Here is a 24,888-nt window from a genome sequence, read left to right on the forward strand (position 1 = left end):
GGAGATTTTGACCCTGTTTGGCACTCATGGATGTTCTGATTCTGTGTTCATGAATTCAAATATGTTCATCAGAATTATATCAATATGGAAGACTTTTCAACTAAAAGATACATTTTGGAATGAACTTGACTATGACCACTTAATTTCTACATTAACTTCCTGTAGAGTGCATTTAAGGGAAAGGCTGCCCACTCCAGTATTCTGGCCTAGAGAATCCATGGACTGTAATAGTCCATGGGGTCACAGAGAGTCGGACAAGACTAAGCGACTTTCACTTTGAAACTTTATTTTCTTCTGTGGTCTCTTTTTTCTTTCCTGCTATCAAGTCTAGTTTCCTAGGCTAAGAAGACATAAATGTCAATTTTTCAACTGAAACAAAGCTTATTGGGTACAACTCTAGCTTCATCAATTTGTTTTGCTATTTCTATCTGTAGTATTCAAAATCAAGTAGAAAAAATATTAGTAGTTATAGTCATCTCATGGAGCTATAATCACTGATAGAGTAGATATATAAGATTTGAGATTATAGTAGAGTTATAATGAAGAGGTCAAAACATTTTGTATTGCTCACAGCCATCTCAAGGTCAGTTTGACTAACACTGAAGTCATCATCTTATCTAAATTCATTTGAGGAATCTGAACATAATAAACAAAAGCAATTCATTAGCATCTTCCCAAACCCAAACTCAGCCAACTTCTCTTTATTTTTCATTATTCAGCTCAAATGCCACCTTTTCTTGGGAACATTTTCTAACATTACCTCCCCTCAGATAATTATATTAATAAGACTTAATCATAACTATTAACATATGCAGTAGTCAATGCTGTTGGGAATTTCCTAGGTGCTAGGCAGGTATGATCTAATTTGATCCTTGAAAAAAATCATATAAAGTGTATAAGTACTACTATTTTCCTATTTACAAGGAAAAATACTGAAGCTTTGAAAAGCTTAGTGACTCTCCCAGTATCACGGCAACCTATAATTGGAGAGTCAGAATCGAAACTCAGCTCCATTGAATGCAGATCCTGAGCTCTTAACCATGTGACATTCCCCTCTTCCATCACACTGCTCTTACCGTACTTAATACATTACGCTTTCATTGATTTCTCTTTGATTTCTGCTCTACCAAACTGTGAATTCTTCAAGAATGACTGTCATCTCTGGACCCTACAGTGCTTAATACAGGGCTTAATTTGCTGTGCTTAGTTGCTCTGTCGTGTCTGACTCTGTGACCCCACAGACTGTATAGCTTGCCAGGCTCCTCTGTCCATGGGGATTCTCCAGGCAAGAATACTGAAGTGGCTTGTCATGGCCCCCAGGGGATCTTTCTGACCCAGGGATTGAACCTGGGTATCCTGCATTGCAGGCAGATTCTTTACCAACTGAGCCACCAGGGAAGCCACTTTTTTTGTGCCTGTGGCCTATTCTTTAGGCTATTAGCAATCCTGAAACCAGATGGCCTGGAATCACCTTACAAAACCCGAAGGAATGAGTAGATGGAATCTCATTCCCCAAACATAGAAAAGCCATTGGAGGACCTGTAATTGCACACAACCACTATTTTCACCAAGTCAGGAGCTGTCACTGCTGACCCTGCTGGGCCAGAATGGTCATAGGGTCTGCTGAAGGATGCCAACTACCCTTCTTCCCAATTCTCTTGGGGCAGGAGAATTACCTTGAGGATGAGTGATCTTTCCAAACAGAATCCCTTCTAACAGAAAGCCCTGTTCCAGAGAAACTGCTAATCTTCCAGAAAGCAGATGCATAGCTTAGACGCAATGACCAGTTTAGGCTTGGAGACAGATCTTCAAGAGGAGCTGCATACTGCCCAGCTGAAGCCTTCATAGGAAATATAAGCTAGGAATTCCCCTGTGAGTTATAGCAGATGTTTTTGTGTGTTGGTGATGGTGAGAGGGAGGGGTGGGATGGAGAAAAGAGAGAAGTAAGGCAGAATTCAAAGACTACCCTACCAAGTCCTTGGCTAGACAGTTAACCCTTGAGGACATATTCTTAATTATATGCCTTGCTTGTATTGGGTTGGCCAAAAAATTTGTTCAGGTTTTCTGTAACATCTTACAAAAAACTCAGATGAACTTTTTGGCCAATCCAATACTTTGCTTTACAGTTTACAGGTGCCTCCAGATCGAATTAAGTTTCCAAATGGTACTTAGACCTATCCAAATATCTACAGGCTAACTTTATTAGATTCCTAGGGCTGCTGTAACAAAGTGCTCTATGTTGAGTAGCTTAAAATTACAAATTTTTTGTCTCAAAGTCTGGAGATAACTGTTCTCTAGGTGTAGGCAGTCAATTCCTTCTGAGGGCTATCAGTGACAATCTGTTCCATGTTTCTTGCCTGGATTCTGGTGATCCGTTGGCAAACTTTGGAAGTCCTTGGCTTGTATACACAATAAGATGTTTAGACCTCTTGATTCCATGCCAGTGTCAGGCCTTCCCCTACCCTCTTTCTCTTCTTCTTATTGGCTGAATGAGGATGCAGTGATGAGCCATCATATACCAGGTGGATGAGGAAAAACATGATGGTTCACAAGATAGAAGCCTGGGTGCCTGGATGATCTCATGGGGCAGTTTTTGCCATTGACTATGACGGGCTGGTGAGACTCTTGTTTTATAAGGAAATGAGGAGCAGATCTAGAGTTGTAATAGACCTATGTGACTTGGGCAGAGTTAAATGACCTCTGCCCTTTATTTCATAATTTAAATGTCACAAGGGCAGGTAACTTTAATGGGTACAATAGTCCAAGTTGGGGAGATAATGGGATTTGAGTGAACCACAAAACAGTGGACTTGCTTTCAATGGAAAGTAGCTACTCAATTCCAGCCAAATGTTTCCATGTGGGAAATGAGGGCTTAGTGTTGCCACAGTTTTGGATGAATGGATGAAAATTTATACATATATACATACACACTTACATATATATTTTAAGGTATTTATTTTATTTATTTTTTTGGCCATGCCTTGCAGCATGCTGGATCTTAGTTCCCCCCAGGGATTGAACCTGTGCTTCCTGCAGTGGAAGTGCACAGTCTTAACCACTAGACCTCCAGGGAAGACCCTGAATATCTGTATTTTTAATGTGGAAAGTTCCCAACTCTTAAACTACTGTTTTAAAACTAAATAGCTGTGGGCCATATTCAGCCCAGCTATAAATTCGTGACCTCTGGGGGAGGCAAACTCTTTGAAGACTGAGCTTTTCAACAGTGAAGGAGAGGAGGCTATATGTTAAATGGAAATAGAAACTCTGAGTTGGCCTCTGAGAATGACTTGCCCCTTGGTGCCAGTGAGGCAACCATAAGATTTAATGCTACTCAGGGCCTCTCCACAGACCCTCATTTTAACCTTCTCCAAATTGATATAAGAATCGAGATAACTCTTCTTTTCTCTAGGAAAAAAGATGCTATGGACAAGTTCCTGACTGTGCTGGGTTTCTGTTAGAGTTATTAAAGAGGATCCTGATAAGAAAGGCAAAACAATGGATCATTACTAGAAGCAGAGTCCTTCCATGGAGCTGTAACAAAGCTCCTGGTTCTCAAAAGGGGATGATGAGCAAATTCCCTGATAATGACCCTCACCCTGCATTCTGCCATCTCTGGTTAGACCACTATTTCCCTGCCCTCATCACTGTTCTAATTCTCACAACTTGGGCTTTCAACTTCCACCTGTAAGCTCTGCTCTGCCCCAAACTTGGACTCAACTATATTTCTTGTTCGAAATGTAACTTGAGAGCTGTCCTGATCCATGGTTCTATTTCTACTTCATTCTCTGGTTTGAATAACTGGGTTATTGCCTTGTTCCTAGTCCTTACTCCAGGTTCCAGCTTTGGATTGCTATACCTTTGATCCTCTAGAGAACACTGTTACCACATTTCCATCACGCTGTTTCTTTCTTCTCTAGGAAGATCTATGCTTCTCTCCCAACCTTGGTTAGACTATCCGCTTGCCATCCCAGGGGTCAGTGCTTTGACACCAATTGTCCATCCCTGCCACAGTCTACACCTGTGGATCTCAAACTGGGAACAACTTTGCCTCCCAGGGGATATTTGACAATAACTAGAGACACTGTTGATTGTCACAACAAAGAATGGAGGATGAGGGGGAAAATGCTGCTGCTATCTAGTGGGTAGGGACCAGGGATACTGCTAAGCATCCTAGAATATACAGCCCCTTACAACAAAGAATCATATTGCCCCAAAAGTCAAGGATGCCAAAGTCAAGAAACCCTCATCTACACACACTAGGCTCAGTCTGAACTCCTTTCTTCTATCTCCTGCTGCTGAATCTGCTCTCTATCTGTGGGCACTCTCACCTGGGAGTCCTGGCTTGGTCTGGTCCACTCTACCCCACTAAACCAACTGCACTTTGTAGAGACTGCAAACGTATTTGATTTGGTTTAAAAAAGTGTTAAAAAATGTACATTAGATGTCAATGCTAATATTAAACATTAATAGACTTCACAAAAATAGTTGCAATTTCTAGCTTCTTTGGAAAATGTATATTATCTGGTAATAACGGGCCTGTATTTCCTATAGCAGCATTTGGATTCCTCTTCAGACAAGGGATGCATTCTCTCATTTGTCATGGTTACCACTTCTAAATCACTCATTTATGACACTTTCCAAGATGCTGTCAATACTTGAATATGCAATCTTTGCTAACACTATGCCTTGTAGATAGTAAGAAATAAAATTATTGAAAAAATAAAAGCTATACACATGTGAGAATGCAAACAAACTGTATGATAATGCAATCTCAAGAAAACACCTGCAATCTCAAAGTAAAAATGTGGTCTACAGAGAAAGGATATTACCTTGGCCATTTCTGCCAATTTAAATTTAAGGGCCTATATTTAAGAACAAGTATTTTTAAACTTTTTAAAACTGATATTCAAGCAACTATACTCCAATAAAAATTCTAAAAAAAAAGCCCCTGACATTCTGCTGTATCATCAAACATACTGTGTTATACTTATCTATTTATTCTTGATAAGAGAGAAAGAGCAAAAAGAGATACAGAAAGAAAACATGGGGGAATTGTTCTTCAGTTTCACCATGTGTATACACACATACAGGGCTTCTCAGGTGAGACAGTGATAAAGAAACTGCCTGCCAATGCAGGACACACAAGAGATGTGGGTTTGATCCCTGTGTTGGGAAGATCCCCTGGAGGAGGAAATGGCAACCTACTTCAGTATTCTTGCTGGGAAATTCCACAGAGGAGCCTGGTGGGCTACAGTCTATGGGGCTGCAAAGAGTTGGACATGACTGAGCACATATACATGCTACACACACACACACACACACACACACACACACACACACGGGTATATTTAGACACATAAAACTTTTCTGCTTTTGAGAAGAGGAGATGTGAATGAAGACTCAGATGAAACTGGAGGGGTGTCTGAACAATAGAAAAAAACCCTGGCTAGGCAATAACCAGAAATGAAGATGCGGAGCAGGCCAACTTAGAATCCAGATTTAAAGGAAACTTTCACATTCATTAAACAGGAAAAATGAAACTGTCTTGGCTGGCTGTGGCTTTCCACTGAGACGTCATATATTTTTCTCAATTTGGAGGTGCACAAAACATCGCCAAGATGAGTCCTTTTGACTTGACTGAAAAAGAGGAAATAGCTACTGTATTTGTCTTAAACCATATGTGCTGCTAAAAAGCGAATAAATAGTTCTGACTGAAATAAAGACAGAAAGATCTTCATGATCTTAAATCTTCTGAGTAGCCACTGAAGTGAGTGCCAAGCTGTATTGTGGACATGAATATAAAAAAGGTCCGCCTGAGTCCATTAGAAATGTGTGAAAAATGCTTGCTGTGGAGCAAAGTTCAGAGAAGCACCCCCTGAAGTTCGTGGTTTGGTTTCCAAAGAATGTGGTGAGGCATGTTTACCGCAGGGATTCAGCTGCTGTGGGGAACCAAGTTGTCACATTCCTGGGTTACAGTTACATTGACACTCAAGTGACAAATATCTACTTCTAGAGCACAGAGCAGTTTATTGAATTAAGCCAATTGGTTTCTGATCTATGCAGACTTACTAGATGGTAAGGCTGAAACTCTTTCCTGAATAAATAGATTTCAGTACAAGAGTCCTGGCAGAAAAAATAGTGATAAACATTCCATAAAATCCAGATGATTTGGGGAAAGAACATCTGGTAGAAATGTGTATCTTTAAACATTTAAGTGTGGTTTTAAATGAGACTTGACTGTAGAGGGAAACTTTTAGTTTATTTACCTTGACAAAACACAAAGATTCCTTCTGGCAGAACATTTGGTGAATGCAAAGGAATTTAATTTAGTTTCATATTGTTGAGTTAGATGGGTTGTCATGGACCACTGCAAAAATGTATACCTAACAGAATCTTAAGAAAATTTAGGTCTAATCTGCTTCAACCAGAGAGAAGGTTTGGATGTTGCTGACCACTGTCTGCCTGTGTAGAATTTCCCATGTTGTTGTTTAGTCACTAACTCATGTCTGACCCTTTCGCAATCCCATAGACTGTGGCCCACCAGGCTCCTTGTGTCCATGGGATTTACCAGGCAAAATTACTGGAGAGCGTTGCCATTTCTTTCTCCAGGGAATCTTCCCCACCCAGGGATCAAACCCATTGGCAGGTGGGTTCTTTACCACTGAGACACTGGTAAAGCCCCAGAATTCTCCCATTTATCCTGATAAAGAACTCAAGAATACAACTCCTTTGAAATGTATCTCCCATGAACCTTGAGGGTATCTATACCCTGCTTCTGATTAAATGACAAAAATAAGCAGGAAGAATCAATGGACATGAGAGAGAAACTCTTTGGTGAAAACCAAAAATCCATCAATCAGCAAACATATGTGATCAGCATACTATATCTCTCAAAAGCTGTCTACTTAGGGAAGAGACTTTGTTCAAAAGCATGTGTGTGTGTGTGAAAGAGAGAGAGAGAAGGAGAGTGGGGGAGGGTTATTTGAGGTCATTGCTCAATATTTTTCACTCACTATCAAACATAAACAGTATACCACACCCCAGTTTGTGCTCAAGATGTTTGGCACCAGCAGAATATTTTGTTGCCCTTTGGAAAAATGATCTCTGCTTGGAAGGTGTTGGGACACAGCAGTATTTTATAAAGATTCCCTGTTTATTCACCCAAGAGAAGCAAGGGAGTTTTAAACGGAAACTGAAGGTTGAGTGTGATACTGATGGTTAAATGGTTATTTTTGGATTGCTCCTTTCCACCCCAACCCCTGGCAGAGCCTATCCTTGAATAAGAGGCATCTAGGCAATGGCACCCCACTCCAGTACTCTTGCCTGGAAAATCCATGGATGGAGGAGCCTGGTGGGCTGCAGTCCATGGGGTTGCTAAGAGTCAGACACGACTGAGCGACGTCACTTTTACTTTTCACTTTCATGCATTAGAGAAGAACATGGCAACCCACTCCAGTGTTCTTGCCTGGAGAATCCCAGGGACGGGGGAGCCTGGTGGGCTGCTGTCTATGGGGTTGCACAGAGTTGGACACGACTGAAGCGACTTAGCAGCAGCAGTAGCAGCCTATCTATCTGTAGCTCCCATGTCATTTATTCCTTAGGGCCACACATTAAAACAAATGTTAATATTCCTTATTAGGAAAATGGGCATATTAGGATAAATGAAAGTGTTTTGGTTTGACTGGAAAAGACACAACCAATCAAGGGAATGTTTTGGTAATGAAGGCCTTTGAAAGTCATGCCTAAGTAGTTAAGATTTTATTCCATTGTGAGTTGGGAGCAAATAGAGCTATTTGTAGTAGTGAGTGTCATCACTGAATTTTTGTAAAGATCATCTGGAGGCAGTTTGGGACATATTGACACACTTGAGGTCAAAGATGGAAGGGCCCCTAGGCAGTGAGAGTTAGAACGAAGATGAGGGAGACATATTCGAAGGACATTCATTTAGGAAATTAATAGAATCTTTTAGGAAGCTGAGCTAAACTAGGGTAACACTCACAATAACTTTTTACTGACTTGGCATTGAAACTCAATCCTGGATTTAAACACTAGCTAATTTCAAGGATTTCCCTGGTGATCCAGTGGTTAAGCCTGTGCTTTCACTGCAGGGGGCATAGTTTGATCCCTGATAGGGGAATTAAAAGGCTTTCTAGGTGGCACTAGTGGTAAAGAACTAGCCTGCCAATGCGGGAGATGGAATGGATGTGGGTTCCATTCCTGGGTCAGGAAGATCCCCTAGAGAAGTGCATGGCAACCCACTCTAGTATTCTTGCCTGGAGAATCCCATGGACAGAGAAGCCTGTGATCCCATGGGGTCACAAAGAGCCAGATATAACTAAAGTGACTTAGCATATAGGGGAACTAAAAACCCACAAGTCATAAACAAATGGGGGTAGGAACCCTCTTAAATTGTTGGTGGGAATGCAAATTAACACAGCCACTATGGAGAACAGTATGGAGATTCCTCAAGAGACTAGGAATAAAACTACCGTGCTGCTGCTGCTGCTGCTAAGTCACTTCAGTCAGGTCTGACTCTGTGCGACCCCTGAGACGACAGCCCACCAAACTACCACACAACCCAGCAATCCCACTATGGGGCATATACTCCGAGGAGACCATAACTGAAAAAGACACATGTACCCCAATATTTGCTGCAGCACTATTTACAATACGGGGACATGGAAGCAACCTAGATGTCCATCGACAGATGAATAGATAAGGAAGTTTTGGTGCATGTACACAATAGAATATTACTCAGCTATAAAAAGGAACACAGTTGAGTCAGTTTAATGAGGTGGATGAATCTAGGGCCTATTATACAGAGTGAAGTAAGTCAGAAAGAGAAAGACAAATATTGTATATTAACGCATATAAATGGAATTTAAAAAGATGGTACCAATGATCGTGCAGGGCAACAAAGGAGACAGACAGACATAAAGAAGAGACTTTTGGACTCAGTGGGAGAAGGAAAGGGTGGGATGATTTTTAGAGACTAGCACTGAAACATATGTATTACCATATGTAAAATAGCCAGCCCCTGGGAGTTTGCAGTATGATGCAGGGAACCCAAAGCCAGGCCTCTGTGACAGCCCGGAGGGATGGGATGGAGAAGAGGTGCGAATGGGGTTCAAGAAGGAGGGGACATAAGTATACCTCTTATTGATTCATGTTGATATATGGCAAAACCCAGCATGATATTTTAAAGTAGTTATCCTCTAATTAAAAATAAAATGGGGAGGGAGGTGGGAGGGGGGGTTCATGTTTGGGAATGCATGTACACCCGTGGTGGATTCATGTCAATGTATGGCAAAACCAATACAGTATTGTAAAGTAAAATAAAGTAAAAATAAAAATTAAAAAAAAAGATCAATTGTAAAAAAAAATAAAAATAAAAACAATAATAATAATAATAATTTTAAAAGAAATGGGTTTAGGGAAGAGAAAATTTTTTCTTTAGTTAAAAAAAAATTGAACCAAGTGGACATGAAGTGATACCTATTTTCACTCTGTTGGGATCAAGGTCTTTTCATAAAAGGCACTTGCTGACTGATTTGCAGGTCTAACCCTCATGCTTCATTGGGACAGTTCAAGAGAACACAGCACACGTTTGAAAGGTCAGTGCCTACTTACACAACAGTTGATTTGACGTTCCACCCAGAGGTTTATGTCCTGATTTGCACAATCTGTTGAGCTCTGTGGATTTGGGGGAGGAAAACAGAGTGAATGAATAACCTTAGGTTAAGGAGAAATTTTCAGGCTTAATTCTTTTTGCAAGACTTTAAGATAGTTAATACATGGGTATAATTTAAATATCAGACCATAAAGGGTTCTATTGCCTCTGGAATCAGAATATCTGACTTCAAATCCCAGTCCTATCTCTTCTGGCTGTGGATTTTTGGACAAATCACCTACTACCTTGAAACGCCAGTTTCCTCATTTGTAAAATGAGAGCAGTAATAGTTCTAAGTCATAGTGTTGTTATGATGATTACATAAGGAAATCCTCAAAAAATGGTTAGCTCAGTGCCTGGCACACAGAGCATGCTCAGTAATTATAGCTATTTATCACTACCATTTTTTAAATGTTTCCTTGTGATAAAGAAAGCAGAGTGCCAAAGAACTGATGCTTTTGAACTGTGGTGTTGGAGAAGACTCTTGAGAGTCCCTTGGACTGCAAGGAGATCCAGTCAGTCCATTCTAAAGGAGATCAGTCCTGGGTGTTCTTTGGAAGGAATGATGCTAAAGCTAAAACTCCAATACTTTGGCCACCTGATGCAGAGAACTGAAAAAGACCCTGATGCTGGGAAAGATTGAAGGCTGGAGAAGGGGACAACAGAGGATGAGATGGTTGGATGGCATCACTGACTTGATGGACATGAGTTTGAGCAAGCTCCAGGAGTTGGTGGTGGATGGCGAAGTCTGGCATGCTGCAGTCCATGGTGTCGCCAAGAGTCAGACACAACTGAGCCACTGAACTGAACTGTGATGAGAACTCTTAGGATTTATTTACCTTTTTAATATTTATTTAGCTGTGCCAGGTCTTAATTGCGGCACTCGAGATCTTCCATCTTTGTTGCACCCTGCAGAAGCTTTAATTGAAAGATGTGGGATACAGTTCTCTGGCCAGGGACTGAACTCAGGCCCCCTGCTTTGGGAGTCTTACCCATTAGATTACCAGGGAAGTTCCAATTACCACCAGTTTAAGACTAAAAGCAGTACACAATAGAAGGTTAGAAGGAAAGTAGAAAGATAATGGGATTTCTTTACGTCACTTTAGGAGAAGAGTGAGAAGACTTAAGGAGAGATTTCAAAACTTGTTTTGTTTTGTGCGCTTTATGTTATGAAAAATACTTCATCTGGACTGAGATCACACATTGTCAGATGCCTGTCCTCCAAAGGAAGTTGGGGAACCCTTGTGTCTAGCCCCAAATGCTAGTACTATCCCTATACCTGACCAAGAGTGGTGAGAAAACAGAACACTATAAAGCATTATATTTCTCTTATTCTTTAAAAAAGCTATTTTTCACCTTTTATTTAAGATCTAGGTCTTTATCTTGCTTTTCTCCAATTTTTTTTCTTTTCTTCTTTTGCTGTGCCACATAGCACATTGGATCTTAGTTCCTCAACCAGGGATTGAACTCTGTAGTGTAAGAGCAGAGTCTTAACCACTGGACCACCAAGGAAGTCCCACTTTTCTCCAAATTTTGTCTGGAATCTGGGAAAGAATCACCACAATTAACAATGTAATGTTTCAAAGCCTTGGTCAGAGCAAATTTTAAAAATGTTCTTCAAAAAGGATTCATGTATATGAAGATAATTTTTTAGCAGGAAGAAGTGGGCACTTAATTTGGAAACCTTGATGCTAGAGGACTTCTGTAACTTTATTTTTGTAAGGCATATGACTAGCTAGCTATTGGAGATCTGAATTGTTCAATTTATGTCATGGATATATCTATCCATATAAGCAATCAAAACTAGAGCTTTAACCCTTTTTACTGTCTTCTGGGCAATGTTATGTTTACTGAAGAACTGATTTTGGAAGCAAAAATCACAACAAGGTACCTACCAGATTATAAAACTTCTCATAGATGCCATCCATGGTTTAGTCAGTAAAAAAAAAAAGGTCGAACATGACTATGTTGGTGTGCATCAAAAATCTTTAACCATGACCTGACATCTCTGCAGACAAACATATGCTTCAGAAAAGTCAGGGACACACAGTAGAAGTTTGTGCTGCTACTATAATACACTTCTGTTTTCTGAAGCCTTGGCACTACTGATGTTTTGATTTAATCACATATTGCTGTGACATTGACAGAAATCTAGGAGAAACATCCAGTTTAGGGTAGAAACTGAATTAGCCAGCTACTACATGCTTATTTCAATTTTTATCAAGATATTTCCTTTCTTTAAAAAAGAAAGGTGGTGGAGGATTCCCTGGTGGTCCAGTGGTTAAGACTCTTAGCTCCCAATGGAGGGAGCATGGGTTCAATCCCTGGTTGGGGAACTAAGATCCCACATGCTTTGTGTCCAATAAATAAAATAAAACAATTTTAAAAAGAAAGAAAGGTGGTGGTGCAGTGGCTGAGACTCCAAGCTCCCAATGCAGAGGGCCCAAGTTCAATTCCTGGTTGGGGAACTAGATCCCACATACCCAATTGAGAGTTCACATGCCACAATTAAGATCCCACATGCCACAATTAAGATCCCACATGCCACAGCTGAGATCTGGAGCAGCCAAATAAGTAAGTAAATATTTTTTAAAACAAATAAATGCCTAATAAAATTAAAAAGAAGAGAGAAGGCTAGTCTCCAAAAGGAGAAAAAACAGTACTCAAGTAATTCACAAAATATATTGAAGTTTCAGCCACTTCACAAAACAATACTATTCATCATACAGAGAGATGGTTAGTGAACTTGGTAAAGTGGGGGGAAGGGAAACTTATTTTGGTAGCAAAAGTAATGTTTTCTCAAGATAGCAGCAAAAAAGTCGGAGGAGGGAGGGATAACAGTTCTAGAAGGTTATGCCTGAAAATATTTCTGCCGTTTTTTTCACTTCGAGGAGATAGAAATGTGTATAGGATCAAACGTAGTAATGGAAGGTAAAATAAAGCACCAGTTGAAAGATTTGCCCATTGATAAAAACCAAACAGTTGGATACCAAAGTCAATATTGCAATGGTTTAGAAACATTCTTCCGGAACACTTTTAATTATTTGACGGTAGTGAAAGTAAGCTAGCAGGCTCAGCACTCCACTTTATCACTGTCAGTCTATAGGAGGTATAGTTGGTTGAAGTCTGCAAAAACAGATTTTGAGAAGATCATTGGAAAAAGAAGCAATGCAAAAGAAAGGACTCAAGACTAAATTACATTTGTTGGAATGGTTGAAGGAACCAGTAAGAAAGGAAGGCTGTTTACAATAGCCAAGCCATGGAACCAGTGTAAGCGTCTATCAACAGTTGAATGGATAAAGAAGATGTGGTGTATATGTACAATTGATATTATTTAGTCATTTAAAAGAATAAAATGCTGTTTGTAGCAAAATGGATGGAACTGGAGTCTATCAGACTGAGTGAAGTCAGACAGAGAAAGACAAATACCACAAGATATTGCTTACATGTTGAATTAAAAAAAGTGATACAAATTAACTTATTTATAAAACACAGACTCACAGATTTAGAGAATGAATTTATGGTTACCAGCTGGGACAGGTCGGGAGGAGACATAGATTGGGAGCTTGGGACTGACAAGTGCACACTGCTATATTTAAAACAGATAACCAACAAGGACCTACTGTATAGCACAGGAAGTGCTACTCAATATTCTATAATAACGTAAATGGGGAAAGAATTAAAAAAAAAAAAAGACTTGCGTATATATATATATATAACTGAATCACTTTACTGTACACCTGAAATATACTCCAATATAAAAAAATTAAAAATAAAGGAGGTCTGAGAGCTCTTTTCACATACCTGAAGATGAAGAAAAAATAAAACATTTATTCTGTGTGGTTCCAATGTAGAAGCTAGGGCAAAAAATTACTTGGCACAATAGCTAGGAAAAGTTTGGCTTAGTAGAACCCACAACTTACAGCCGTTCAAAATCTATCAGCCAACAAACAAACAAAGAGATCCATGGCACAGGGTGGGCACAAAGGGGGCTGCATGGCTGCTGATGGGGACATTTTAGAAGGTATTGACATCTGTATTTAGAGGGTCTTTAACATCATCCATCAAGGACAAGAATCTATGATAATAGATATTACTTTTGAGCTTTTATTCTCTACTTACTGATTGGGAAACTGAAGGTGAGGAAGCTTGAGGAAATTGCAAAAACCATTCAGTTGGCAAGTTAGAATGGTTAGATTCTTACTAAAATGTGTAAGTGCCCAAGTTCTTACCCTCTAGGCACCCAAGGTATAAGAATCCTTTCTCCAGAGTGTTTAAAGCAATAGTTTCTAAGTACAACACTGAAATTAGAGAATAATTCTACTTTTCTTTTCTAGAGCCATAATTGGCTGAATAAAAAGCAAAATAAATAAACCCCTCTTCCTTGCAAGTGAGGAGGATTAGACAGGAGGAAGTTCAGAATGACATAAGAAAAGAAAGGTGCTTTGGGGACTTCCCTAGCCATCCAGTGGTTAAGACTCTGATCTTCTGTTGCAGGGGGCACGGGTTCAATCCCTGGTCATCCCTGGTCAAGGACTTGAAATCCTGCTTGCCATGAAGCAAAAAAAAAGTAGCTACACTGTTTTTTAATCAGACCCTTTCTCACCATTCCTCACCCCATACCCCCACCTCCAGGCCGGGTGGACTCAGCTTATGAGAAGTTTTTGTCTTTGAGCTTCTGTTGTGGCTGCACATTAGGGCTGCGCCAGAGATTCATATTTACCCAGAATCTGTTCTATTCCTGGGCTTGGTTCTAACTCTGCTGTTACAGTTACTGCGAATGTAGAAACGTGAAGAACAAAATTACCAGACCAGGAACCTAAACCAGTGCTCACCCAGCCATGGCAGCTGTGTTCTGAGGACATCCAGGAAATGCCTATTCTTTAATGCTCCACCGCAGGCCAAGTCTCAAGTCCCCTTGCGGCCTGGACCACATAGGTACTGCATTTGCCCAAGAGCCTCTTCTTTTCCCCCAGGACTCCACTGTGATTTCTTCTTGTCCTACAAAGGGCAAGAGTATTTTCAAATGGTGTATATCTAGGACCTGGACTATCACTTCAAGCACAGGACATGGGTGAGAAAGAGAAGAAAATCAGAAAGAGGAAGAAAAATTTAACCCAGTTTCTAGTTCTGATCAAAGCCCTCCAACCAAACCTCATTGTGAGACTCTCATGACTCCACTTTGTCCTCACCTTGCAGAGCTCATGAGGGAAACGGGGTTCTTGTCCCCTAGAGGTTAGCATGACCCACCATCGCATCTCAAGTTTTTCCTCTTGTCTTCAATATGTGTCTTATTGAAACAAATGAGAGCTATTTTATCTCAGTACACTACTACGTGGATCGTGTGTGATCCATCTCTGAACATCTGGACATGTGACTCTATTTACATCCCAGTCCCAGAATATTTTCATATTGGCTTTCCCCATTGGTCCCTCCACAAATTCAGATTACATGATATAGGGCCAAGACTTGGGTGAGGCAAGTGAAGTTGGATCATGCAAGTACAGGGTCAGATCCTGACTCCACTTAAAATTTTGATATTTTGTTCAGCATGAACTTCTTGTATTCGTTTCGTTTACTGAGATTTTTGGTGTCATGATGCTTGACCCCATTGATGTTCATTGGTATTAGGTAGCCTGGTGTGTTGAAAGAACATTGGAACTCAGGAAAGATGTTTCTAAGTTTTTGTCCTACGTGTCATTAGTTCTATGACTTTGTATGAATTACCTTCCTACTTAGGATCCCAGGTGCCAAATCTGAAAGATACAGGTGACATTGAGTTTAAACTTTTACGAGAAGATCAAATATGGCAGTACAAAGTATTCTAGCCCTTTTATTCTCTGTGCCTCCAAGTAGCATCAAATCTGGTGCTTTGCCTAGAGTGAGTATTCAAAAAATGTCTACTAGCAAGTGGTGTTTTTGAACACTGGAATGCAAATATGGACCAAAGCCCAAAACAAAAAGCCTACACAAATTAAAAACACTTTGCAAATGAAAACAAAACCTCCCCAGACAAGAATGCTGTCCCTCCCTCATTCTCTTAAAAAAAAAAAAAGGATTTGAATTCATTTAAGTGTGGCAAAATTTTGTTGCTTTTTTTTCCCCCCAGGAAATATTCTATTCAAATATCTCGGGTTCTGAGTGAACCAGACTTGTGTAATCCTTCATCCCTCAGAGATTTCTTTCCATCTAGACACTAGTACCACCCTTGGTGAGTCACAGTTCATAAAATGTAACATCTGCAAGAAAAGTTTATAAACACACAGCCATGCCTGAAATTGTCATAGAACTGCAGAAAACATGAGACTCCCCCTTCCTAACTAGATCTCCATACAGTATTTAAGTTTGCATAATTGGAAAGTAGGGAGAGACAGTATTTATTCACATAGCCCATATTCCTGTTTATTTCCTCCTCTTTTTTCCTGGACAAATGACAGAAGGAAGGAAAGGAGGGAGGGAGGAAGGCAAGAGGGGAAAGACAAGGGAGGTAGGAAGATACTGATAAAACATATGATTTTATTTTGAAAGCTATTTTCCTTATTCTTAGCTCATTTTAAAGTATGGCCATTTTTAACATTTACTTACTCTCTGACCAGTGGTAGAAAATCGAGGCAAGAACCACTTAAAAAAAATACATATATATGTATTTTATTTATTTGGCTGCACTGAGTCTTAGCTGCAGCATGTGGGATCTTTAGTCTGGCATTTGAACTCTTTGTTGCAGCATGTGGAATCTAGTTGCCTGACCGGGGTCAAACCTGGGCTCACTGTATTGGAAGCATGGAGTCTTAGCCATTGGACCACCAGGGAAGTCCCAAGAACCACTTTTGAGACCTCAACTATGTTATTTTGCACACTGGTTCTGAACACAGTAAAAATATTCAGTAAATAATTTTAATATATTTAATTTGTTTCTTTTATATTTAGTATTAGTCACCTTGCCTCAGAAACACCTTGCCTCTGGTACTTCAGGAAAATAAATTGATCTTCTCAAGGTCACTAGTATGGTGGTTCATGAAAAAGACATAGGTATATATCTGGTATATGTAGGCATATATGATCTCAGTACAGATCTTCCTTGATCAGGTTTATATCCTGATGGTGAAAAAGTGAAAGTATTAGTCATTCAGTCATGTCCAACTCTTTGCAACCCCATGGCCTGTTGCCCACCAGGCTCCTCTGCCCATGGAATTCTCCAGGCAAGAATACTGGAGTGGGCAGTCATTCCTTTCTCCAGCGGATCTTTCCTAACCAGGGATTGAACCTGGGTCTCCAACACTGCAGGCAGATTTCTTATTGTCTGAGCCATCAGGGAAACCCATCATAACTTGAAAATATTTTAAGTCAAAAATGCATTTAATACACATAACCTTAGGAACATTACAGCTTAGCCAGCTGACCTTAAAAACATGCTCAGAATACTTAGCCTACAGCTGGGCAAAATCATCTAACACAAAGCCTATTTTATAATAAAGTGTTGAAGAGCTCATGTAGTATACTGAATACTATGCTGAAAGTGAAAAACAGATGGTTGTCTGGGCACGGAGTGGTTGTTTACCCTGGAGATCACTTGGCTGCCTGGGAGAGGCTGCTGCCGCTGCCCAACATCACAACAGAGTATAGAAGTATATCATACACTATACACTGCTAGCTGGGAAAAGATCAAAATTCAAAGTACAGGGACTTCTCTGGTGGTCCAGTGGCTAAGACATAGTTCAGCACAGGGCACCTGGTTGGGGAACTGGATCCCATATGCTGCAACTAAGAGCTTCTATGCTCCAACTAAAGGACCCCACATGCCACAGCAAAGATTGAAGATCCCGCATGCTGCAACTGAGACCTGGCAGACCCAAATAAAAAAATAAAAATAAACATTAAAAAAAAATCTTTAAAAAATTGGAAGTAGAATTTCTACTGAATGTGTATCACCTTCACACAATTGTAAAGTGAAAAAATCGTTAAGTTGAATCATTGTAAGTTGGAGACAGTCTGTACTTTGGATAATTCAAAAGCCAAGTACTTCTCCAAGTACTCAAGCACAAGGGAGCAGTCAGAAAATATCTGGGCACGTATATAAATAACACAATATATGTATTAAATGAACAAAATGTAGGCAGTATATTTCCTGACAAGGAACTCGGATGAAACTCAGTAGCAAACCACTTGATATCCTTGATGCAATAAAATCTCTTTTTAAAAATTCTAGTTTTAGAACAAGTTCCTCTTTCTTTTCTGCAAATCACAGATATTCTCTAACAAGATAAAGTCAGATAAACTACTTCAAGTCTAAAGTCTGATTCCCTGAAACTATCTTTAATAACTCATGTGACTATTTATTAAAAGAAAAAACCCTGGCATTTCTAAGCTCCACTTCAATGACACTTAAGAAGAGTCATATAATACTAACCATAGATACCTTGAGTCTAAAACACTTTAGTTTTGCTTTCATTCAACATAAAGTTTTGAAGGTTCTAGAGAGATATTCAGAATTGTTATTCTACTGCTTTTAAAAAAGTCTAATTCCACCATACTGACCTGGAAAATGGGGCTGAAAGGCAGTGTCCAGAATGTCCTTTAGAATTTACCTATCTTCTTTCACTTCAGAACTCGCTTGTTAAGCAATACCTGCAACTGAACTTTATGCCAGTTACAGCACAAAGCAAATCATCTTCTCAGACAGGTTTTCCCGGCTGTGATGTGCTTAGACAGCAGTCACAGGACTGAATTATTTCCCTAAAATGGATTTGGTAAGCCTACATTAAAGAGATACATACCTATGAACTAAGAGATACATACCTATGAACTAATGGTTTATTCCATGCCTTTACACCATCCATGAGGAGGGAGGTTTCCCCTCAGCCCCCTTCACCTGCATTTCCATGGGATGGGCACCATTCACCAAATGTACTGAGATCAGTGCCCTTGGGTAACCTCTTCTGACCTCTGGACATGCTAAATTTCTGCCTAACACATGCTTTCTCCTTGACCATGAGCTTAATGAAAGTTAAGAAAGGGATGCGGCAGTTTAGAAAAACAGAAGGAGTGAATTTGCCCTTGGCTGTTTTGATAGAATTGAGGGAGTATTTGTCCAACTCTGCTTGAGTTGTCAGAATGCACCTGGAGGTACTGTGTTCTTTCCTGGAAATTCAATTTATGAAGAAGGATACACTGGAACATGTCCAGAAGAGAGGGAACAGGATGAAGGGAAAGCTTAAAATGACATCATGGGAGGAGTTTTGGATGACCTGGTTCTAGCTATTTATTCTGGAAAAGAAAGAGCAGGGTAACATTTTTTTCATGCAGATGCGGGAAATATTTTATCTGGCCAGAGGGTAAAGCTAAGACTATGAGGGAAAGAGACATTTTAACTCAATATAAAGCAAAACTTTAAGATTATAAATAGCTGTTAAAAGTGGCATTTGTTCATTTAATAGGTATTTTCTGAATATCTCCTATCTGTTCAAGGCCCCGGTGAAACAGTGCTGAATAGTAATGAAATGAAGCCATGGAGCTTTCGGTCAAGTACAAAGCTTTGTCAGATGATGGTGCAGATCTCATTCTTAAGAGATGTTTAATGAGACAACAATAAGCTGAAGGTTTTTCTGACATCAAACGTGACTGGACTTAATGTCTAAAGTTCTGCCAACCCTGTAGAGTACTTGGTACAGTTTGATGGCACTCCGGGCTAGGGATCAGGATGTACAGCTGATTCTGTGGCTTAGCCATGGTCTTCTATCCATCTACATGTTTTATTTTTTTTTAATTAATTTTTTCTGCTAAGTGTTTAAGATGGATAGGGTAGCATGAAGGATAGAGAGAAAAGACTAGAACAGTTCTTTCATATGTGATGTGCAATGAAGGGAAACAATCTTCTTATATCCCATCAGTTCAGCTCAGTTCAGTCACTCAGTCGTGTCCAACTCTTTGCGACCCCATGAATTGCAGCACACCAGGCCTCCCTGTCCATCACCAACTCCCGAGTTCACTCAGACTCACCTCCATCGAGTCAGTGATGCCATCCAGCCATCTCATCCTCTGTCGTCGCCATCTCATCCTCTGTCGTCCCCTTCTCCTCCTGCCCCCAATCCCTCCCACCATCAGAGTCTTTTCCAATGAGTCAACTCTTCGCATGAGGTGGCCAAAGTACTGGAGTTTCAGCTTTAGCATCATTCCTTCCAAAGAAATCCCAGGGCTGATCTTCAGAATGGACTGGTTGGATCTCCTTGCAGTCCAAGGGACTCTCAAGAGTCTTCTCCAACACCACAATTCAAAAGCATCAATTCTTTGGCGCTCAGCTTTCTTGACAGTCCAACTCTCACATCCATACATGACCACTGGAAAAACCATAGCCTTAACTAGATGGACCTTTGTTGGCAAAGTAATGTCTCTGCTTTTCAATATGCTATCTAGGTTCACCCCCAAATATCTGGTTGTCATTTCTGTTACTTTTATTCTTTTTCCATTATTGTTTGTGGAATGAGAGTTCTCTTCCCTTACAGATGAGTTTCAATTCTTTAATTTCTTTGAAAGTGGTTGGAGTCAGGGTGGCTAAACACCATAGAATCATAGTCCTTGAAGTGAGATAAGATAATAGAGACAATCTACTCTAGTCTTTCCATCTTATACACAAGAGAAGAGAAATTTAGCAGAACAATTTAAAACACTGAATACAAAGGACAGAAGCACCAATAACCACTCAAATTTTAGGCAGATTATTGATTTTTGGAAAAGAAAGTTTTACAAAGAATCAAATAGAGGGATATCCCTGGTGGTCCTGTGGTTAAGACTCAGAGCTCCCAATGCGAAGGCATGGGTTCCAACCTTGGTTGGGGAGCTAAGAACCCACACGACATGGCCAATAAATAAATAAATAAAGTAGTACTTTTAGAAATTACAAAGTTAACCTTGGAATTTAATTTAGTGGATACACAAAATTGTAGTTTATACCCAGTTGAAGGGAGAATGTAAACTAGAAGACACATCTGAAGAAGTTATCCAAAATGTAGCATAGAAAGATGATGATATGCAAGATATGAAAGAAAGGCTAAAAATGAGGAATGGAGAAGATCTAATATGTATCAACTCAGAGTTTCAGGACCTGGAAATTTCCTTAAATGCCTAGAACCAACAAGTATCCCAGCTTTTGGTGAGAGGCTCTATGTACGTGTTGGGAGGGGGGGTGCATTTTTCAGCTCTGCCTTAGCCTTCACCTCCCTTACACAGAATCTTAAGGTCATCGAGAGGTGAGAGCTTAGAGCCTTTTCAGGTCAGTCTTGGCAATGCACAGAGCCGTGGGCATGAGCACAATCCATACATGTGTGTGGCCTTCTTGATTCAGAAGCTTCAAAAAGACCCTCTGTATGTCTCATTCCCAGTTTTTAATTTTTTGGTTAGTCTAATGTTTTCACCCAACTGGTATCCATCACCTCAGGCAGCTGCAAAGTTAAGTAACTGCCTGTACTTTTTTTGAAAAATGCTTATGGGGAAAAAAATTTTCACGCTGAATGAGCTCTGAGTTAAGTCAAATAAATCACCCAGCAAGTGGAATTTTCCAGGGAAAATTCCTATGCAACAGACAGGCCATACCATAATTCTCTGGGGATGAAGCTTTGAAAGAGCTTCAGCCCCTTTCTGTCCCTTCCCTTGGCTCTAAGGCTGCTGTTCTTCACCCTTCACCAGCAGGCTGTTGGGTTTTAAGAATATCATAAAGCAGGAGAGTATGAGATGGGACTAGGGAAAGTTAAAAATGCCACAGAGGGACTTGCCTAGTGGTCCAGAAGTTAAGAAACCATGCTTCAAATGCAGGGAGCATGGTTTTGATCCCTGATTAGGGAACTAGGATCTTACCTGCTGAGTGGTGTGGCCAAAAAATTTAAAAAAAAAAATTTTTTTTAAGACAGAAAACTCATTTCTTTCACTGAGATTGAGCTGTTTTTCCTCCTCTCCTTTCTCTTCCTCCTCTTTCTCTCTGACAAACACTCCCCAGATTGTTGCAAGTCTTTGGGTAATTTCCAGAGTTCTGAAAAATTTGATTCTGACCATTTGCCAGTTTATTGCAGCTTCTGTGAAAAAGAATTTTCTGAGATCCTTACTCTACTAATTTTGCTCATGTCACTAATTTTGCTCATAGGGAGTTTGAATTGGCATATTTTGTGTGTCTGGAAACCATTTGACTGAAACAGCATGGTGTTCTTTTAAAAATTCAGCTTATGAAATCAAAGAAGAGGAATAACCACTTAATAAATCTCTATGGAAAAACATATATTTTTCCCACCATTTCCTTCTCTTTTCTAAACTTGCTTTAGTTCTAGACACCATAAAAATGAATGAATAAATAAATGAATTAATGAAATTTGTGACTCACACAGTACAGGGACTGTACAGTCCAGTACAGGAACCTAAACATAATCGGCACTCAAAGAATGGTGCTGAACCAAAATAGATTAGCTCAAAACAGGCAAAATTGACCTGCTGTCTATTATATTTTATCCTATTCATAACATTAAATATTTAGTTTTATATTTAGGTTTCCCACTTCTTTTAGTTTTTATGGGATATATCTTAGTTTGGGTAAAAATATAGGTTTAATGGTAAATTCTTTCTGTTAAAAATAGAAGAAAGGAGAAAAGAAGGAAGAGACAGAAAAGTATTCTTGTTAGCTGAAAAGATGTGGCAACAACAAATTTTGCAAGTGTTCTGATAAACACCTAGCAGAAATAAACTTATTTTCCATCAGAAAATTCATAACTAGCTCAACTGAAGGACATTAGGTAAAAAAAAAACCTGTTTGGAAATAATCTGAAAACATTCTTGCGTCTCATACCTTTCTTAATCTGTTATAATGAATGAATCATAATATTTTAAGAAGATAAGAGCTGTTCATAATGAGTGCTAAGTTGAAAGGACTAAAAATCTTTAGTAATATGATTATGAAACAACATAATATGATAGGGTGAGATAATGAGTCTTTCATTTCCTGTTTTAAAAAATTATAGAAATACTAAGTAGCTTTTTATTTTGCTTTACTTTTTGTTAGAGAAGATGTGAAAGTTAAATAGAATCTAGTTATGTTTTCACATACAAACACACTTGTGCACAAATATTGACTAAATTTTGTAAAAATGTAATAAAAATGGTATAAAAACCATTTTATCTCTTTATTCCTCTTTGACTCCCTTTAATTAATAATGGATATAAAGTAGGCCTTCAATTACGATTCTAAAAAAGATTGTTGTTGCTCACTCAGTCGTGTCTGACTGTTTGTGACCCCATGAACTGAAAGGAGTATGTCAACGATGTATATTGTCACCCTTCTTATTTAACTTGTATGCAGAGTACACCATGAGAAATGCCAGGCTGGATGAAGCACAAGCTGGAATCAAGATTGTCAGGAGAAATATCAGTAACCTCAGATATGCAGATGACACCACCCTTATGGCAGAAAGCAAAGAAGAAATAAAGAGCCTCTTGATGAAAGTGAAAGAGGAAAGTGAAAAAGCTGGCTTAGAACTCACTCAACATTAAAAAAAAACTAAGATCGTGGCATGTGGTCCCATCACTTCATGGCAAATAGATGGGGAAACAATGGAAACAGTGAGAGACTTTATTTTGGGGGGCTCCAAAATCACTGCTGATGGTGACTACAGCCATGAAATTAAAAGATGCTCCTTGGAAGAAAAGCTGTGACCAACCTAGACAGCATATTAAAAAGCAGAGACATTACTTTCCCAACAAAGGTCTGTCTAGTCAAAGCTATGGTTTTTCCAGTAGTCATGTAAGGACGTGAGAGTTGGACTATAAAGAAAGCTGAGTGCTGAAGAATTGATGCTTTTGAACTAGGGTGTTGTAGAAGACTCTTGAGAGTCCCTTGGACAAGGAGATCCAAGCAGTCCATCCTAGAGGAAATCGGACCTGAATATTCATTGGAAGGACTGATGCTGAAGGGGAAGCTCCAATACTTTGGTCATCTGATGGGAAGAACTGACTCATTAGGAAAGACCCTGATGCTGGGAAAGACTGAGGAGAAGGGGACGGCAGAGGATGAGATGGTTGGATGGCATCACTGATTTGATGGACATGAGTTTGAGCAAGTTCTGGGAGTTGGTGATGGACAGAGAAGCCTGGCGTATTACAGTCCATGGAGTCACAGAGAATTGGACATGACTGAACAACTGAACTGAACTGGACTGCAGCATGTCAGGCTTACCTGTCCTTCACCAACAAAGATAGTTCACATCTTTCAAAATTATTTCATCTGTATTAATACTTAAAATCATCTAAGAAAAAGCAATCCTCAGTTCTTGCAACATTAAGTCTTATGACTCTTAAATTTGAAAAAAAAAAAAAAGCACTCAAAAATAGGAAGGTTCTTCAAGACATCAGACCCCATCTCCTTAGAATGGCTTTTGTCATGGAAAAAGAGTGATTATTCTAGTTAAAAAGAGAAAAGGGAGTTTAATATGATTAGCAATTTAATATGATTGATTAGATACTGATTTTAAAAAGCTATGAAAGATATTTTGAGAATAATAGGGAGAATTTTAATATGAATTGAATATCATTAAGATATTTTATTCATTTTCTTAGGTATGTTAATGATATTGTTTTGTACGACAATCTTCTTTATTCTAGGTAAATGCTGAAGTTTTTAGGGCTGAAGTCTACAATCTAACTTTCAAAAGATTCAGAAAAGCGCTAGGATAAACCATAATGGAAAAGAATGTTAAAAACTGTATATATAACTGGGTCATTTTGCTGTATAGCAGAAATTATTGTAACTCAACCTTGTAAACCTACTATGTGCATGCATATGTGCTAAGTCACTTCAGTTGTGTCTGATTCTTTGTGACACTATGGATCATAGCCCATTCCAATAAAAAAGAAAATATACATGTATATGTATACATATACATAGCAGTCATCCAGATAGAAGTGAAAAAATCTGATTTTAATCGTGAAATGTGGTGAATGGAAACACATTCTCCAGATCCCTCTATAAGGACAATCTTGTTGTCCTCACTCCTGGAAGAGCTGTCAAGAGAGTGCCTCCGTCTATAAATAACAGCCCTTCAGAGACTTCTACTACTACGTAGAGGCCCTTGGCCCAAGGTCCTACCCTTCTAGAGTAGCCAACTGCCAACAATGATTAAGATGGAAGTAGGAAGGCCTGGTCGCCTTGGACCAGTGAAGGGTAATTCTGATGAGTCCGTTTTAGTTTC

General features: G+C 39.4%; 1 protein-coding gene across 2 annotated transcripts in view; it reads right to left on the minus strand.

The window, feature by feature from the left end:
• CMKLR2 (chemerin chemokine-like receptor 2) overlaps positions 1-24,888 on the minus strand; it is a 49,172-nt gene that overhangs the window by 3,674 nt on the left and 20,610 nt on the right. Inside the window, exons 1-2 of one of the 2 annotated variants that reach the window (XM_052636005.1) lie at positions 14,506-14,628; positions 9,631-9,693 (exon numbers count right to left, since the gene is read on the minus strand). In XM_052636005.1, the coding sequence (XP_052491965.1) occupies positions 9,631-9,693; positions 14,506-14,535 (93 nt within the window). In that variant the 5' untranslated portion in view covers positions 14,536-14,628. Of the gene's footprint in view, positions 1-9,630; positions 9,694-14,505; positions 14,629-24,888 lie in introns of those variants that run through there. The other variant, XR_008198965.1, reaches the window with a different exon arrangement.

The sequence above is a fragment of the Budorcas taxicolor genome, chromosome 2, assembly GCF_023091745.1.
Source record: "Budorcas taxicolor isolate Tak-1 chromosome 2, Takin1.1, whole genome shotgun sequence".
Lineage (NCBI taxonomy): Eukaryota > Metazoa > Chordata > Mammalia > Artiodactyla > Bovidae > Budorcas > Budorcas taxicolor.